The sequence below is a fragment of the Mesocricetus auratus genome, unplaced genomic scaffold (genome assembly GCF_017639785.1).
Source record: "Mesocricetus auratus isolate SY011 unplaced genomic scaffold, BCM_Maur_2.0 Super-Scaffold_100676, whole genome shotgun sequence".
NCBI classification, from domain to species: Eukaryota; Metazoa; Chordata; class Mammalia; order Rodentia; family Cricetidae; genus Mesocricetus; species Mesocricetus auratus.
The window spans coordinates 105,673,875-105,693,295 of NW_024429266.1; the positions used below are offsets into that span (position 1 = coordinate 105,673,875).

General features: G+C 48.2%; 1 protein-coding gene and 2 long non-coding RNA genes across 4 annotated transcripts in view; 1 reads left to right on the forward strand and 2 right to left on the reverse strand.

The window, feature by feature from the left end:
- Positions 1-2,727: 2,727 nt before the first annotated feature.
- On the reverse strand, positions 2,728-6,365 carry LOC121136561. Its single transcript, XR_005873592.1, has 3 exons — positions 6,169-6,365; positions 3,521-3,727; positions 2,728-3,053 (listed from the first exon to the last, which is right to left on the reverse strand). It is a non-coding gene; the product is annotated as an uncharacterized LOC121136561 (long non-coding RNA).
- A 4,920-nt stretch (positions 6,366-11,285) lies between these two features.
- LOC106023145 lies at positions 11,286-13,376 on the reverse strand. Its single transcript, XR_001197776.3, has 2 exons — positions 13,237-13,376; positions 11,286-12,657 (listed from the first exon to the last, which is right to left on the reverse strand). It is a non-coding gene; the product is annotated as an uncharacterized LOC106023145 (long non-coding RNA).
- A 232-nt stretch (positions 13,377-13,608) lies between these two features.
- Prkag2 (protein kinase AMP-activated non-catalytic subunit gamma 2) overlaps positions 13,609-19,421 on the forward strand; it is a 249,890-nt gene continuing 244,077 nt past the window's right edge. For both annotated transcript variants that reach the window (XM_040737111.1, XM_040737112.1), the window contains exon 1: positions 13,609-13,735. In XM_040737111.1, coding sequence (XP_040593045.1) covers positions 13,622-13,735 — 114 coding nt within the window. In that variant the 5' untranslated portion in view covers positions 13,609-13,621. The remainder of the gene's footprint in view (positions 13,736-19,421) is intronic.

The following is a 19,421-nucleotide window of genomic DNA, read 5'->3' on the forward strand; positions in this document are numbered from 1 at the left end:
GCAGTAACCATTGCCTTTCTTCACTAATCTAGCAGCAGGACCCAGCTGTGGAGATGAGCATGGCTCTTAAGAAGGTGATCTGATGAGCCCATAAAGTCCATTTAGCAAAACAACAGCAGTAGCTGATCTTCTAGGACTGTGATTTCCCCAGCATGGGCTTTTGACAGTGTTTATGATAGTAGATATGAATTAGTTTCTGTGACATGGGCCTCGATTTCAATCAGAAAGCAGTTAACCTTGTAACAGGCTTGCTACTATTGCACCAGTGGGCACATTCTGCCTTGCAGGTTAGTTATATAGTAACTATGCCTTTTTAAGGGGCACAGTTTAGCTACCAACAGTACATATAAGGGCCAAAGATGAGACTTCTGCTCCTGGAAAGACAAGGCTGCGAAGGGTTGTATATGAGGCCAGAGGAGAGCTGGGGTCAAGAAGATCTGGGGGTCATAAAGGAAGGGTGGTGTTGTCACAGCCTAGAGGTGGTCAATGGGTCCCCTCCAGGAGAAACTTCTGTGGCACTGGTAGTGTCAACTGTGAGAGGAGGTGTGACATAAGCCTCTACCTGGGACTGGACAGAAGACATAGCATCAACAGCAGATGCAGAGGCAACATTTGACCTTGAGACTCACTGAGAGCCAGGTCCTGGGAGACTCATAAATCATTTGAATGACCCCAGCGTCAGTCTATCAGAAGACAGGAAGGGTACATAAAAGATGAGCCCGAGGATACAGGAAGCTATCTGAGAAGATGTTCCTGAACCAGACCACCAACAAGTCTCCACTGCTCTTGTCCAGCTAGTCTATAGTCCAAGCTCACTGTGAGGATCACTACAAATGTGCAGTAGCATTTCTGTCGCATTCAGGGACAGTCCTAAATGGAGCCATGGTCCCACGAGGGGAACTCTCAAAGGAACACAGCAAAGATCTCATTGAACCACAAGCTACAGCTGCCAGGAGGACACTTGGACCCCAATGTGTAGAGATCGGCTCAGCAGAATTGCTCTTAGTGGAGGGCTGCTGCACATTGGACCAGGAGGAGTCTCTGTGGAAGCTATTCCTGCACAGGCATCATCTTGTCCTAGGAGGATGTCATTACTGCGGCTTAGGGTTCCCAGGACCGAGGTCTGGGCATAGCAGTAAATTAACCACCACATTGAGCAGAAGTGCTATGGGGAACGGAAGGGAAAACTGAATAGCTGCTGTGGCCTCAATCCAGGGGCAGTAGTAGGATTTATGTTCCCCTCAGCCTTCCTCTTCCATGTTTCTTCTGGAATAAAAAGCTGAGGGAGCCCTGGGAACACGGTCAGGCATGGTACAGGGACGGGGGGGGGGGGCCGAGCATGAATGTGCTGCTGAGCTCCCTTCCAGGGAATCCACAGCAGCACACAGCCCACAGCCTCACCTTGGTGATCTCCACCCTTTCCCCAACGCCAAGCAAAGTCAGCCTGCAGAGGGGTCCTAACCCTCATCCCTTCTGAGTGCCCTGTGGCTGAAAGTTACGGTTCTGAAGCCATTTCCTGTCTATCCCTCTTGCCACTCTCCTTCAGGTATCAGGGCAGATCTCCCAACCCATTCCCTCCAGTCCTGCCTCTCCTTCCCCCGTGGGCATCTCCCCCATCACCTCTCTTATACACCTCATCTCCTGGCATCCACATCTCGAGGAATCCCAGCTGACATATGTATTGGGTAGGAAGCAGGCAATTGTCAGTTTGTTTGTAAAGGGAGGAGAAGGATGAAGGATGAAGTATTCAGTCTGAAACAGGCTTGAGCTTTTACTGGTGAGAGTCAGAGCAGAACTCACAGGCTGAAGATGTGGATGGAAACTGACGGCAGGATTTCACACTGGCCTCCAGAAGAAATTTCAGGTGGGCCATTTATGAACCTTGGTAACTTTGCTAGCTTCCTTCACAAAGCCTCCATCAGGCACAGATGGACTTTGACAGTTTTACCTCTTGCATGCCAAAACCCTTAATTGTCTAAGATGGAGGTCCAATATATTTTGGACAATGGGAAGATCATTGCAGTGAGTGTAGACTGGGATGGGACTATAATTCACTCAGTAAAGATCTACCACGCAATCATCAGGACCCAAGGTCAATCCCCAGAATCCCCAGAACCCACCATATACAAAAGCGGGATGTGGTGTTCTGATCCTGTAATCTCAGCCCTGGGAAGGTGGCAATCCGGAACCTCCAGGGCTTGCTGGCCGACACGCCTAGCCAAATAAGTGTGCTAGCTCCAGGCCAAGTGAGAGACCATCTTTCAAAAAACTAGGTAGATGGCACCCGAGGAATGACACATGAGGTTGACCTCAGATGCACACACACACACACACACACACACACACACACACACACGAGCATGAATACACTGTGTGGTAGGGATGATAAATAACAGCTCTTACCACTTAAATACAATTGTTATTCGTAGTCTGTCACACACATTCCCTCAATGAAAGTCAAATGAAGAAGTGGACCCAACCCAGGGTGCTCTGCCACCTCTGTAGTTCTAAAGCCAACCACTTTGTGAATCTGGAAAGAGACGGCAGGTGAGAAAAATGAGGAAGAGGATAGAAAATGGGAAGTGAGCCTTCTTTCCCATTGCTCAGTCCACCCTCACACTGCCATGGCTAGCTGGTTACAGTGCCATGGGAGTTTAGCAGTCAGTAACTTGAACCTGAATTACACCTGTCACAATAATGACCAACATACTCTAGATGGTTCTGAGTCTTGGCTTTTGTAATTACCCTTTTCTTGTTCAGGGAATGTGAAAAGCAATGATGGGCATTGCAAAGCCCAGGCATTAGTGAGTGTGAGCCAGGCTTTCTTCAGCTCAAAGGAAGCTCTTCTTCCCAGAGGTGATCTGAGCACTTGGGTCTCATAGGTCCTCCTATTCCCCTCAGTAACAAGGCTGCTTGCCTGTGAAGAGGCCCCGCTGTGCACTGTGTCTGCAGCCTTTGCCCCTGCCACACCAGCCCTTCTCCAGGGTGTCCTCCATGGCCACAAGACTTCTGGGGATGGTCAAGAAGCCACCAGGCATGGGGCATGGAGCTTTCTAGGCAACAGAAAGACAGAAGGTGAGGCAGGCTTCTCTTTCAAGAACTAACTTCCAAGAGATTGACTTTAAAGAACTGGCTCACTGTGTGGTCTAGTAGGTCTGAAACTACAGGTCAGGACAGCTGGGAGGTTAGGAAAGGATTGGAGTTACAGGGTTGACTCTGAGGATGTCCAGAGGCAGAATTCCTTACTTCCTGGCAGAGTCCTAGCATTTTTTCCCCGAGACAGGGTTTCTCTGTATTGTTTTGGAGGCAGTCCTGGAACTCGCTCTGTAGACCAGGCTGGCCTCGAACTCACAGAGATCTGTTTGCCTCTGCCTCCCGAGTGCTGGGATTAATGGTGTGCACCACCAAAGCCCAGCTTTTTCTCTTAAGGCTTTCAACTAGTGAGGTGGGTCCCATCATATTATGGACAATGATCTACTTTAAGTCCCTGTGTGGAAATATAACCTCATCTTCAGAATACCTTTGCACATCTGCATTGACATCTGACAAGTCCATGGGGATCAGAGGCTTATTAAGTTGACATTCTACATCCACCATCCCAAAGAATCCATGAGTTCATCAAGGTGAATGGAAAGGTCAGAGCAACCACGGCCAAATGCACTTTTAGGAGTTGGTGACATTGAGATGCTAGACAGATCCTCTGTGTAACTTGCTTAGCCTTCTGAACCTGGAGAGGGAGAGAGGAAGGGAAGGAGGGGGACGGGGAGGGGGAGGGAGGGAGAGAGAGGAACAGTTACTATAAGAATCAAATGGACTCCATTTGTAAAAATTCTAAAACAGAAAGTACCATGTGTTTGTCCTTTACTTGTGACAAGAATGACTTCATCGGTGTTTTCCTATTGGTGTGCCTGACGTGCATTCATTCCAAGTTCCTCTGAGAATGGTGCTATTGATTTGCCAGCAGTAGAAAGAGCCTTTGACATTGTCCAGTTTGAGACAGGTTTCTGTTGATTTGTTGCTCAATATGCTCAATAAGGAGTTCTTGTCTGAGTGCAGGAAGAAGGAGCAGTGGCTCCTCAAACCAGCCACATACACTTTCGGTGTGTGTCCCAGCTCCACAAGGGTGGAGAGAGAAAGGGAAAGAGCATCCTTTGCAGAGCTAGTGGCTGTCTGGTGGAGAAGACCTTGGATGTTAGCTGTCTTCCTGTCACACACCAAGACTCAGAGGACACAGGATGGACCAACTGGTGAGTGAACGCCAGTCACTCGGGACTAGGGACCCAGCCGCTCCTGGCAGGTATGACTTGATTTAAAAAAAATGAGAGTTTGAGGTTAAATAACAAGCTGTCAGTCTTAGCGGCTGCCTGATGAAGGAGACAGAGAAAAGGGAGAGAGAAAGCTAAGGTCTGCAAGAGGTGGGGAAAGCTCACAGTGCCAAGAACAGAAAACAGGCTTAGCAGCCTTACTGGCCAGGGTATGGGGGGGGAAAGACAGTAAGGAAAGGGAAAGGTATGCTTTTGGGTCACTCAGAAAAGCTGTCAGACTGCATTGTTGCACAATGAAAGCTAGTTAAGTGTCTGCACTGGGAGGGGCTTCTGGGAAGGAAAGTATATTATGGTATTAAGGAGATAATTATTCCTCCCATCTCCTCAGCAGGGTTTTAGTGAATCATCTTTCTTGAGGGATGATCTGGCCAGGTGATTGGCAGGCCCAGCTGGATTTACGCTATTTTTTTTAATTGGAAATAATTTTTTCACACGATATATTCTGACCATGGCTACCTCCCCACCCATCCAATTCAACCCCACACCTTTATTCTCTTCTCCTAAGAAAATAAATAGGCAAACAAAAAAAAAATTAAAAAAAGAAAGCACATAAATCACATGTACATACACACACACACACACACACACACACACACACGTACATGAAGACAAACAAAAAAAAACCCCTAAAAATCCAAGACTGGGAACTATAATATAAAATTAAAAGACAAGAAGGTTAGAAAAAGAAAAAAAAGAAAGAAAAGAAAAATTCTTTAATCCCAGTACTCAAGAGGCAGAGGTAGTCAGATCTCTGTGAGCCTGGTCTACAAAGCGAGTTCCAGGACAGGCTCAAAGCTACAGAGAAACCCTGTCTCAAAAAAACAAAACAAAACAAATGAAAAAGCCTAGACAAAGCAGTATGAGACAAAAAAAAAACCTTTAAAAATACATTACAATCTTAATAAATGAGGTATTCCCTTCCCCCACTGCCTCACAGCTCCAAAATAAATACCAGAGGGATCAAGATTTGATGTAAACAGGAAAGAAAGAAGGGAGGGAGGGGGAGGAGAGGCAGGCAGGGGAAAGGACAAATCAGGGCTGGAGAGATGGCTCAACAGTTAGGAGCTCTTACTGATTTTCCAGAGGACCTGGGTTTGATTCCCAACACCCATATCAGTCAGCACATAACCATCTATAACCCCAGTTTTAGTTGACCTGATGCCCTCCTCTGGCCTCTGTGGGCATGCACATACATGTAACATAGTCACTCTCTCTCTCTCTCTCTCCACAAATAAATAATAAAGTGTTCTAAACTAAATTAACAAAATGAAACCAAGCAAGGCTTGATGGCACATGCCTTTAATCCCAGCACTTGAGAGGTGGTGGCTGATTCAAAGCTAGCCTGATCTACATAGGACAGCCAGGACCATAAAGTTAGAATTAAAAAAAAAAAAAAAAGGATAGCAGAAGGGATGAGCAAGGGAGCCAAGGTGGTGTTGGAGAAACATGCAGAAAAAATTGACCTGAACTAGTGAGAGCACTGAGACCCTAGTTGTACCTGGGGAAACAGCATTGGCCCGAACAAAGTCCTCTGAATGTGAGGCCAGCTTGGAGGCCTGGGTTGTCTATGGGATCTCTAACAGTTGAGCCATCATTTATCCCTAGTGCACAGATGGACTTTGGGAGCCCTTTCCCCATAGAGGGATACTATTGCAGCCCAGATATGGGAATGATGTGATGGACTTTGATGATCCCCCATGGAAGGTCTCACTATCCCTGGGGAGTGGGTGGTGGGTGGGTTGGGGGGTCAGTAGGGAGCATGGGAGGATGGGAGGGAGAGGGAATGGGAGGATTGATATGTAAATAAGAGTGCTTCTAAAATTAAAAAAAACCAAAACACTACCTTGAAAACAAAAGCCCTCCTGCTGTCTTATTCAACGAAGCTTCTAGAAGTAGACATCTACCATCGTGGCCTCTCTTTTCCATGGTGTGTAAGTTCTCTGCAGCCAGGCTCCCCTCACGCACAGCTCTGCTCTCCAGGATGGCCTTTCCCAATATCATCTCATCCCCCTCGGAAAGCAGCCATTGTCCTCATGGTCCCACAGGCCCAAACTGGCCCAAGTTATTTCCTCCATACTCCCTTGTGTTGATGTATTGTTTATGATCTCATAAAGCCACTGAAGATTAGAGAAGCAAAGCACCCAGACAGTAGCTCTTACCTCTACCAAGGCTGAAATGGACATCCTGTCTTCCCTGTGACTTCATCAGACTTCCAACTCCTGCATCCTAGAGATGAAGCCCATCTGGCCCACCCTCTTCCCACACGGCTGTCTGCTGACCTGTCTACAGTCTCACAGTAACCAAGTCCAAAATCAGCACAGAGCTGAGTGGACCAGTACTAGCAACAGAGGTAGATGGCCACAAGACAGTCCATCGGGCAGGTGGACTCCATTTGCATCTCCACCCTGTTGACACACACAAGTCTCTAGGAGTGGTCATGACATAGTGCCCTGGAAATAGTTAAGTAAGCATTTAAAAGTTCCAGGGATTAGGGTCCCACAGTGTCTCTGGGAAGAAATTCTTTAACTTGGAGCTTTTTATACTTTGTTACAACTCCTTTTTGCCCAAGAAAATTTACTTGTATTGGTATATAAGACAGGCATACAAATCCAACACTCACTGATAATAAACCACCAAGAAATTTACTTGGAAACAGTTCTTTGGTATTTGTCACTTGTCAAAAACAAAAGTGAATCTTCACACTAGTGGGATGGGTGTGCTTGCTTGTTTCTACATAAGAGTTAAACACTGGAAGAGTATCCAACCCTGCAAGATGTAGGGCATCTTCACCCTTTCCAGAGTCAATTACCCTGTGATTTTACAATCAATGCTGAGAACATTGCCTCATGTACATAAATATTTAGTTTGAAATACCAGTGGTATGTTTAAAGACATTTCAGAAATTCTGTCTCCTCATCTTAAGCCAAAACTCATTTAGTGAATTTTTGTAAACCTCAAGCCTACAACTCAAACAGCAACTGTTAAGATCAAATACTCTAATGCAGTGCAGTCCAGACACACGCAAATGTGATGCACATTGAAGAAACAGTCGTAGGAAAATACTCAAAGTCTGTGTTTTCTACAATTAAATCAGTTTCTGTAAGCACAGAGAACTTTGTATGCATTGTGAAGACGCTGCATTCATAGATTCCAGTGTTTCCAATCTGAGCTGAGGTGTTTCAGACAGCTTAGGTGGCCCTGCATGATGTGATGGCTCCCACTGTGAACTTGCTGTACAATCAGAACCAGGGCTGCAGTGGGTATTGCTGTGTGACACAGACAAGTGCCACCAGAAATAACTCGAATTCATTCTACATTTGATTTGTTTCTTGTTATTTTGTTTTTAGAGATGGGGTTTCCTTGGTAACTTTGGAGGCTCTCCTGGCACTTGCTCTGTAGACCAGGCTGGCCTCAACTCCCAGAGATTTGTCTGCCTCTGTCTCCTGAGTGCTGGGATTAAAGGCATGTGCTACAACCACTTGAACCCTGCAATTGATTTTTGAATTCAGTTTTGCTCATTACAGTTTTAGAAACCTTTTGCTATTGCCAGACACTTCATGATCCCCTACATCATATTAAGTTATGTGACTTTGCCAACTACACAAGTTACCATGAAGCCTGCTGGGCCCTGGGCTGCCCACAGCCAGGCCAGCATCCCTCTGCACATGCTGTGTGTTGGCAGCGAACCTTAAAGCCAGCCCTTCCCCATAGCACCTTTACCCCTCCATCTCAAATCCTTCAAAGCCCTGAGTCATGGGTGAACAGGTCCCATGGTCCATACAAACGGGCCAGAGCAGAGCTTTGTCGTTAGCGTTATTACTTTCTTTTTTAACCTAGAAGGTAAAAGGCTATGAGAAGTGGGACTAGAAAACAACAAGGCCTTTGGTGGAAAGGTCTCGAGCCTTGTGGGTGTGGCTGACTCAAAGGGACCTCATCCAAGCCTACACAGGAAGGCCCGGTTTGGAAACTTCCTCTCCTCTGCAGTCTCTCCCAAGACCTCATGAGATTCTTCAGGGTTCTATTTAGGGACATTTCATAAAATACCTTGTGACCTACATGGCATCAAGAGAGCTGTCAAAACCCACCATGTCTTTGAGATGAAGAGTCCTTGGACTGAGTGTCCCCATGGGATCTGTCTGCCTGGCAAATGGATATTGGTTGATTGTGGTGTAAGGTACTAAGGGACAAGGGCAGGCATGGACTCTGGCAAGGCTGTGCATGGGTTGGACTCAGGGTTTGGTCCAGCCCTCCCGGGAGGGACACCCTTCCTCTGAGGGCCTGGATGGTGCTTGTCCTTCCCTGTATGGTTTGGAGGTCAAGGGTTCTCTGATCTCCACACGAGGGTGTGGCATGCACCCCACCCTACACAAATAAAAGTTTTTTTTTTAACTAGAACAAAACACCTCAAGTCCTGAGCAGCAATGCTGAAGGCAGCTGCTGGCTGAACTGGGTCCTTACTCCAAGCTGATGCTGGTAACGGGACAAATGCCCTTCACTGCTGGGATTCTCTCTGCTTCTGTTTAGCAGACAGACACATTTCAGCCACACAAGATCTTTGTGCTGATTCCGTCACCTAAGGACTGCTGTGTGTGAACTTAGACACTGAGCTGTCAGCATCCTGGCTGTTCTCTGAAGAAAAGACAGGATATTGCCACAGAGTTCACCTTTACCTTAATGCAAGTCTGGATTTCATGATTGGAATTGCCCATGGCTAGCTAGCTTTATGGATGAAGGGAAGCCTGCTGTGTGAGCAGAGGTGGCTGGTTCCCTGTCAAATGAAAGCAGGCCCTGAGGGCACACAAGAGGGGCCATTCCAAGGCTGTTTCCACTCCTGCTGGGTCATTCCTTCATGTCCCTCTCAATGTCAGTAACTCCCTTTGATCCTGAGAACAGAAGCCATCCTAAGATTGCACCATCAGTCCCTAAGCTTAAAAGAAAGCAAATATGAAAATGTGCTTCTGTCTTGGTTGTTAAGATTAGAAAGTGACCCCTTAGTAGGGCATGCAGTGAGTTGCTGCAGCATTTACAGAAGCCCTGAAGTCAGTTCAGTCCCCAAGGGCTGTCTTTTGCACAGAACCAACACACTGTGTTCTAAATACACAAGTGATTGCTCTCACCAACTGTGTCACAGGCCAGGACATCAGGGCAGCTGAGATGTTATGCAGTTTGCTCAAGGTCACCCTTGAGACATTTCCTAGAGTTTTGTAAGTCTGGTTTTAAAATAGAAGAGGCTGCCTTTTTTTCTGTTGCCCGAAAAGACAAGGCAATGACAATCAGCCAGCAGTTAGGCTTCAACGAAGTGAGTGTGACAGTTCTCTCAGAGGACTTTGATAGACATTAGATCAATAACATGAAGTATCTACCACAGTGCTGGGCATGTCAGAGGTGGTCAAAAGGCTGATTCCTGGGACTGGAGGATAGTGTAGGATGGCAAAGGATTTGCCTTGTAAGCATGGGGACCTTAGTTTGATCCCCCAAATCCAGGTATGCTGGTACAAGCTTATGATCCTAGTGCTGGAGAGGCAGAGACCAGAGGATCCCTGGGGCTTGCTTGCCAAACAATCTAGCTGAATTGATGAGCTCTTGGCCAATGAGAGACTGCTCAAAAAGAGACTTATGGTGTTCCTGTGAATGCCACTGGAAGTTGTCCTCCAAGACACACACACACACACACAAAGAAAAAAAAGGCCATGGCTGTCCTCTTTCCAACATGGTATCCAGTGGTGTAAGTGTGGGACTTCATCAAACACATTCATCTATAGATCCCCAAGAGGCCTAATTTATACTCTCCCAATGCACAAGGTACTTCTAATACATGACGGCTTCTAAATTCTCAGTGATCTACAAAGGTGACCCATGATGTTCAAAGTCGCCTTCATTCAAAGAGGATATTAACAGGCAACATGAAAAACATAATGCAGAATGATTAATTGAAAGTAAACCATTAATGTTCCTTTCATAAACTCTGGATGGATAATGAAGGAAAATCTCTCCCCTGCTCTTCCCTCTTTCCCTCCCCAGCTACCTCTCCTCACTCTTTCCAAAGATGGTCTTGAACTAGTGAGCTTAACCCAGTTTCTCCAGTAGCTGAAGTCCAGGCATGTGCCACCATACCAACCTTATGTCAACTCTTAGACTCCTGCCATCCTTGCTTCTCAGCTGGGATGTAGACCTTGGCCCTGAATACAGTCTTCACCCTGGCTGAGGAGGAGGAGCACTTCCACGTGGGTCAGCATGGTGAATAGGAGTCCTGGCGGGTAGTAGCATTCAGAAATGGGGACTCCAGAAGCAGGGTGTGTGTGTGTGTGTGTGTGTGTGTGTGTGTGTGTGTGTGCGTGCTCCTTTGGGGATATAGCTGCCACGTGGTGTGTGGTGTAAAAGAGGGCATTAGGAGTGTGTGTCACCATGCGTGACTAATAAAATATATTTTTAAAGATTTATTTTATGTGTATGCATGTATGCCTGAGCCATAAGTATACTGTGTTTGTGCTGGAACTCTTGGAACTGGAGTTATAGGTGATTGTGAGCCACAATGTGGACACTGAGAACCGAACCCAGCTCTCCTGCAAGAGCAGTGTAAGTGCTTTTAATCACTGAGCCATCTCTCCAGCCTATAAAAAATTTGACTTAAGTTTTAAAGTATATGTGGTTACACATGTGGGTATGTGCCATGAACCTCATATGGAGGTCAGAGGATAACTTTTCAGGAACCAGTCTCTCCTTTCACCTTGGTGGTTTTGTCTCGTTTGAAGCCGGGTCTTTCTTGTTATGCGTCACACCGTGCAGTGTACTGGCTCATAGGAGTGCTGGATTACAGGTACACATCACTGCACACAGCTTTCACATGGATTCTGAGAATTTAACCCAGGCTTGCTTGCAAGTACCTTATACACTGAGCTATCTCAAGTCCCAATATTTAGATTTAGGATTCCAAGCCTCCAAAGTCTGCACTCCGAAAGGTAAAATCAAGAGAATACTTTATTGGAGAAAGATTATACATGTTTCCACAAATCATTGACAAAAGTATAAATTATAACAACTGCTAAGTGCTGCTCATAAAAACAGGAAGCCCATCTTGGTGGGGGACGGTTTAAGTAACCAAAGCATCAGGGTCCGCCCCAGTCTCTCCCTGTCAGTTTGATCTCTTCTGATTACTTCTTTCAAAGCCCTTTCTTTCTCATCACATGGTGCCAATTATGTATCCGGGCAAATCATGACAAAAGACGACCATTTACAGAGAGAACACTTACTTGACAGTCCTGGAGTGACATTTTCTAGTGGCTGAGGGTGCCCTCCCCCCAAGGGTGCCCCCCATTTGCCCCGAAACCCCTCACTTCTGCTTCTAAGGAGCAATTTGAACATTCAGTAGAATGACATCTTTCAGTCTCTGGAAGTCCTTTTAGCAAGGAGCTGGGCAAGAAACCTACACCCTGGGTGGGGACAAAATACAGTTGCTTGAGTGTTGATCCTAGACAGGTTCTTTCAGGGTGCCCTCCAGACACTGCTTAGGGACACTGGGGAAGGGGTGTGCTTCATTATTGGCTTGGAAGCATGGAGGAATGTATACAAATCTACTGGTGAACGGGGACACACCCCCACAACTGCAGGATTCTACCTAATTTGCAGGAAGTAGGCTGGAAATGTGGAAACCCAGGAGATAGCTGAACCTAGGTTGTCTCTCATGGACAGACAGGTCCTTTACTAAATAATAGTCTCTATCTAAAGCGTGCTAACCAGGTCACCTCCTCTGAAAGCAGGGAGCCGCGGGGCAAAAGCCACCTCCTCAACTGCCCCCATGATGGGTGTCATGTCAAAGCGACCCCCATCACATCATTCTCTGTGTAACATCTGTGCCTTACTGATTGCAGGACACAGATGGGCTGATGTCATCTTTAGAGAGCCGGAGTGATCTTTGGGGTCTTGCAGTCTTTAAATTCTGAGCAGGAGCTGAAGAACCCCCTTCACTCATCCCAGAAGCCATGGTCGCGGTGCCCGAGCCTAGAGAAGCCGGCAGTGCGGGATCTGCAGCTAGTGACTCTGAAGGCCCTGGAACACGCGGTGTGTTCGCCCTGGTTTTCAGGTTCCTAAGCACCCATTTCCTTCCGTGGTCTCAGGACCTTGGCTGTGCAACCTTTGATGAACGTGTAAAGAATCCGGTCGTGGAGAAAAGCCGGCACTCACCCGGCCACAGGGCTCTTTGGATTGGGATGCGCTGGGTTCCCATTCCGCAGGGCGGAGTTCCGCAAAGCAAATCTAGATCTCCCGAGCCTTTTACCAGGGGCTCCAACCGCGGCCTGGGTGTGTTTCCGGGGATCCGACCTAAACAGAGACACTACATAAACGAGATGGGTCAGAAATCAGCTTGGGGCCAGTCCGGAGTCTGCCTGTCTGAGACAGACAAGTGCAGGGCGGCCCGGGGGCGGCGTGGAGTGGGACAGTGGCGCCGCACACCGCGCACTTCCTGTTCAACGCGCGCCGCCTGCCACCGCCCAGCTCTCCCGGAGTCTGAGTCCGTGCCAGGTTCGGCCCCTACTGTCCCCTGAGTCCTGGGGGACGCTGCTCGGAGGCCGCCCAGGGCGGTTGCCCTGCCCAATTCTCCCCTAGGGGCTGGGGCGCGCCCTTCGGCCCGCAGAACCCAGCCAGCCGCCGTCACAGTTTATTTCTGCGGCCACGCGCCAGCCCAATTGCGAGGAGCCTCGGCTTTTGCACCTCCTCTTCCCCCTCTACCCTCCCTCTCGCCTAGAGAGGCGGCCCTCTGGGTCCCTGGCTCCCTGCTGCTGCATTGTGCGGCCCAGGGTTATGCATTTCCATACTAAGCTTCTCTCTCTGACAGCCTATTCCACCGAGACTGGAGCACCGGAAGGCTGTTTTCCAACTTGCTGCTGTAAATTGCACCTGTCTGGCCAATTACCTCTGGGAATCCGTGGGAGGAGCCGAGAGGGTGGAAAATGTTGCTTCGCTTTGCAGTAGGAGGGAAACTTTGTCACCCAGCACGAGACTTCTGCCACGCGTAAGCAAAGACAGCGCTGTCCTCGACTCTGTAGTCGGTGACTCGGTAGGAGGACGAAATAGAGCCTACCGGGATCTCGCGGACCGCCAGCCCCTCGGGCGCCTCCCCGCGTGTTACCTGCGCCGTCGGCCCTCCCCGCCCCGCGGAAGTCTCCACGAGGTGTTTTCAGGGTGGAAGGACAGTCATAAAGAGCGCGCGGCTCCAGTGTAACGGCAGCAGCCCTGGGAGGCAGCGAGGGGACCTAATCCCGGGGACGAGGCACCGGAATTAACTTCTGGTCAAAGTTATGGGAAGCGCAGCCATGGACACCAAGAAGAAGAAAGAGGTTTCCAGCCCTGGAGGGAGCGGAGGCAAGAAAAACCCCAGCCTGAAGCGACGGTCACTACGAGTGCACATTCCGGTGAGTTCCGTTCCCAGAGCTCTAGACTCCAGCTGCGCTGAGGCGGTTAACTCGGGACACCCCCCCGCGCGCTGTCCCGTCCCTCCCGTCCCTTCGGGAGTCTGGGGCGGGGAGGGGGCAGTGCCCAAGCTGGGCCACAGAACCCATGGTTGGACCTCGCTCAGCACTCGCGTGGAACTCCAGAACTGTCCCGGGCAGGGGCATGGGCAGGGGTGTCTGCCAGGAAGCAGGGAGGCGGAGCGTGCTCCCGGGTGCGCATAGCCTGGTGGAGGACTGGGCCTAGCCCTGGATCTGGCCAGTGCTGGTGCTGGGGAGGGGGTGGGTGAGTCGCGTTGTTTTGCTGAAAAAGGACGGTGTGGACTGCGCTCTGGGGGAGGGGGGGGGTGTTGGGGTGGAGCTGTGCGAGGCCGCTAGGGACCGAGGAAAGGAGTAGTGGGTGGGGACATCGCGGGGGCCACAGTATGGGTGCACCCCCAAATGGCTCTCCACCATGTCCTCAGGGCTCATGTGAGTCGCGGCTGGGGTCCCTTTGCAATGGTTTCCTCCGTTTGGCTCCAGGGACATTTTGGGCCTCTGAAATTTGAAGGTTAGAGGAGCCCTCATCTGTACAAGGCTGTAGCTAACTTCAGCTCAAATCACCACTCTGCCACCTTGGTTGGACTTTGGCGACATTGATCTAAACAGCCAGAGGGAGCGGCAGCATGCAGAGTAGATTGTTCACAGTGCTGAGCATCATTCAGTCTGGCCTGCCCTAGAGGGTAGCCCAGGGACTCTTGTTTTCACCTCCATAGAGCAAGATCAGGTCACAGGAGGTATACCCCAGTCCTTACCTTTACGGCTCAAGGAACCCACACCTGGCTACACCCTTCGAGATGACCAGTCAAGCAAAGGTTTTTACACGTGCACGAGCTAAGCCGTGTGGGACAGCACATTCAGCCCCACTACCTCATGGCAGCATCGCTGATCCCTGTCACAGCACAGGCAGAGCTGGCTTGCCAGGGCTTCCCACCCATTTTCACCCTGAAGAGTAAGTAGTAGGCTTTTCCTACCGTATTTACCCCAAACCCTTCCATTTAGGTGCTCCCTATCCCCCTTTAAGTCCAGCCCAGGACTACAATACTGAGTGGAGACTTGGGGCCTGGAGCTCTCCACGGCAAATGTGTGCTTTGGGGAGCAGGGTGAAGTTGGGCATCTGGGCAAGTCATGAGTTCTGCAGTGACCCGAACAAGCAGGGATACGGGTTTTATTTGAGAAAACACTCCTACATACATTGCCCATGTAAGGCATTTTAAAACTATTTTAAATAGAAAGCTAAAAATTACTGCTTAGATCTGTTTAACAGTTAACATAGTTTGTTTGTCTTGTTTGTGTCAGAAAATGGTGCCCACCAGTAAACAATGGGAAAGGTCTTCACAATGTAAAGTGCTGTATACTAACGTGGTTATTACATGCATGACAGAGTGAAGAGCTCCCAGCAATCAGGAGGCTGAGGCATGAGGATTGTTGTAAAGCCTGGGCTACATAGCAAATAGTCTCAATAAAATGAATAATAAAAGTGGGCAGGGCAAGAAGAGAGGAGGGGAGTAAGTAGTTCCTGCCCACTGAGCCAGTCACATTGAATTGAGGCCAAGTGGAGAGGCTGATCCCCCCACTCACGTGTGCTTGTCATGGAAGTGGAGTGTTGTGTGGCAGTGTAGGGCAAAACCCAGCACCAGCTGAGGGACTGATAGGCCCAGTGCTGACAAGCAGCATCAAAGTTGGGACATTCTAGCATATTCTTGGCATAACCTAGCCCTTAGTGAAAGCAGAGTCCACTCCATTGCCACACAAGTGTTCACCAAATGTGACCTATGCCTGGTGTCTTCCTTAGGGTTAGGTCCAGGTCCAAGGGAGAGAGTTCTGTGTCTGAAGAGTGCTTGTATTTGCTGGTGGGACCAGATGCCAAAGCTGGGAGGAGTCTTTCAGACGGGAAGAAAGACACACACCCAAAGCTGTCCACAAGGCTATGGGGGACTTAGGGCAGGCTTGAGAGTAAGGGGCAGGGTCTTTGTTGCAGTTCTGCCTTTGTGAGCAATTCCTGAGTCTTGGCAGGCCTGGAATTCATTAAGAGGACCAGGTTGGCTTTGAATAGACAGAGATCTCTCTGCCTCCGATTCCATAGTACTGGGATGAGGCAGAGTCTGGCCTTTGAGCCAGGGTTGTCTGAGGGATCTACATAATAACAGACCAGTTTTAGTGCTAGTATATTCCAAACATGACATGGAACAAGCTTAAGGTTAAAGAAAAAACTGCATGTTGTTTGAAATCCATTTTCAATTTCGTCTCTCCTGCTTACTTTCTGCTGAGTTTCCTTCAGGGCCCTACTTGATTTGGTCTCTGGACCATTCCCTTCCCTCCATGGGACACTGCATTCCACTAGAACTGGAAGGCCATGTCCTTCTGCATCTGATGGGATCTGATGTGGTTGTCACTCTCCTCTCACCACAAGGTGAGGAGTTGACCTGTCATCATATGTGCTGGGCATAACGGTTAAGCATGTGTCTGAAGTCCCTAGTTCACAGCCTCTCCTGGCACAAGAATTAATGGGTCACCATTAGTGGGCACTCAAAGGACAGACTTGCACCACGTAGGCAATCATTGGGTAGATGGGTCTGATGTGGCTGCACAGACCATTTCAGGAGAACCCAGCAGGATGCTGCTGTTTCCCCCAAGGAATCCACTTATTAGCATATCCTCATAGCCTGTCTGGCTTCCTGAAACTTCTTTTTTTTTTTTTTTTTTTTTTTTTACGAGACATGGTTTCTCTGTATTGTTTTGGAGGCTATCGGTCCAGCCCGGCCTCGAACTCACAGATATCCGCCTGCCTCTGCCTCCCGAGGGCGCCACTGCCGCCCAGCACTGAAACTTCTTTCTTACTCCTTTGCTAACGCTGTTTAACTTAAAAGTATTCACTAAGTCCTAAACTTTTGTCTGGGAGCTTTTTTCAGAGGGCCCAAACTGAGAAGCCATTAAAATGTGAGGAACAAAAATTCATGAGAAGTAGTCAGTCACACCAGCAAGTTGAAGTGTGTTGGCAGACTTAAGGGATCAGAGTCTGAGAGCCCTTCAGGGGGCAAAGGTAGTTGGGGGATGCTCCCAGGAAGATGGGAAGGAGGGCCTGAGTGAGACAGGACCCTGTATGACACAAGCTCCCAGAGACGTTAGGGTCTTCACCTACTAGGCATTAGTGACAGAATGCACATGCTCCCAACCCTCATGGGAGAGGAGCTCCTGAAGTCCTTCACTGTCATTGGAGACAGACTAAAAATAGGATCAAGAGTATCTGGCCAGTCAGAAGGTTATGGTGTCACAACTGGGCTTGAGTGAGCTCAAGATACTGCCACATGCTGTGTGGCTGGCTTCTCACCCTACCTGAGGCCACAGGGCCCTCGGTGCTGGTGATGGCCTGTGACCACACTGCCTGCAGAGCATAGTGACAGGAATAGTGTTCTGACCCTGGGGTTGGAGGATCAAGTGACAATATGTTCAGTGTTTTACCACTGCAACATCCTCAACTAGAGTGTGAGGAAGACATCTTGCTTTGATGGTTTGTACATGCTCTTTCATGGCTGGAGTTTAGGGCAGGATTATCAAAGTGTGGTCTTGAACCAGCTTAAGTATAACAGCACTGTCTAGTATTGCTTTTAAAAATATCAAATCCTGGGTTTCAGTCTAAACCTACTGAATTGGAATTTCTGAGACAAGACCCATGATTTTGTTATTCTTTAAATTCTCCATGGGATTCTTACACCTCCTGGTGTAAGACAGTTGGATTCTAGCGTCCATTTGTTCTGTTCTCATGTCTTTCGTTCTGTGTGTCATCTGCTTTCCTGTCTATCCATCGCTGTTCTGGCTGGCTGAGTGTTAACTTGACACAAGGTGGAATCGTCAGAGAGGAAGGATCCTCCATGAGATCCAAGTGTGAGGCATTTTCTTAATCAGTGATCAATGGGGAAGGGTCCACCCAATTGTGGGTAGTGCCATCCCTGGGCTGATGGTCCTGGGTTCTAAAGAAAGCAGGCTGACCAAGCCATGTGGAGCAAACCAGTAAGCAGCGTTCCTCCATGGCCTCTGCATCAGCTCTTGATGCCAGGTCCCAATCCTGTCTGAGTTCTTGTCCTGACTTCCTTTGATGCTGAACAGCGATTTAGAACTATAAATCAGACCTTTTTCTTCCCATCTTGCTCTTGGTCATTGTGTTTTATCACAGCAGTAGAAACCACTAACTAAGACAATGCCTATCTGTGATTGGTCTAATTTATCCGATATCCATGTAACTTTTGTCCGTCTATCCTTCATCTGTTCATCCATCCATCCAACCATCATCTGTGTATTCACACATTATCTATTCATATATCCGTCATCTATCTAATCTGTCCAAATACTCTTGTATCATCTTCATCCATTCATTATCTGTCCCTGTCTGTTTATATTCAAGTATCCATGTATCATCTATATACCTATCTGTCATCTTTATCCATTCATTATCTATCTGTCCCTGTCTGTTTATATTCAAGTATCCATGTATCATCTATATACCTATCTGTCATCTCCATCCATTCATTATCTATCTGTCCCTGTCTGTTTATATTCAAGTACCCATGTATCATCTATATACCTATCTGTCATCTCCATCCATCGATCATGTGTCCATCTATCTCTGTCTATCTTTATGTCATCTGCATTTCCTTCGTAAATCATCTGCACTATCCCATCCATCATTGAGAACCTCCCTTTACTACTAATTGACAATGACTGGAACTTTCTGGCTTCCAAATAAAGATTAGCCAGCAGCTGGAGTAGCCAGTGTGAGTCAGCGTCTTAGGCATGCTTCAGTGGCTCAGTGCATCTTTGGGTGTCTGTGAGTGTAAACTCTTAGAGGACCCAGATGTCAGAAGCTTCATCAGCTCCTTGCAGGGCACCAGGACTCACTAGTGAAGCCTGAATGCTGTGTGTCAGTGTCTTCATGTGAGAGGTCTGGCTACTGAGTGGGCTTCTTGGATGTGGGTACAACTGAATGTCAGCTGGACACAGCCGATACATTTGGGAACTGGAGTGCATATGTACCAAAATTCATATTATTTAAGCAGTATATAATAGAGTTATATGTGTATTAATTATTTAATGACATTAGTTAGATTTAGAGATTTAGTTACCGATTTGTTCACTGTACTCAAGTTCCTTACACTGGGACCTGACTGGAGGCAGAGTCTATGACTCCATGTCCTGAGTCCTATTGTGACTAATAGGCTGGAGAAAGCACTGGATTTGAGGCCACCTGAACTGCCTGCTAGACACACAGACACACTGTCTTCCGTTAGCTGGCGTTTGTGGAGTTGGCTGGGCACGTGAACAGGGCTGCTATGACACTCGCCATGGGTGAGTTACCAGCTGACCCCAGAGATCAGCACAGACTGTGAAGTTGTTCCAGCAACTGTAGACAACCACAAGAGGTAGAATCAAAGCCTGCTACTTTAAGTCTCCACTTGTCCATAGTTAAAAGCAGAAAGCTGTGGCAGTGTCCATTGGGTGGTGGGTACCTACAGTCACCCTTGTAGGAAAATGGGGGCCATGGACATCGTAGTTCTGTGATGTCCCCAGGCCTTGCTCTGTGCCTGCTGCATAATAGGTTGCACATAAATGAAGC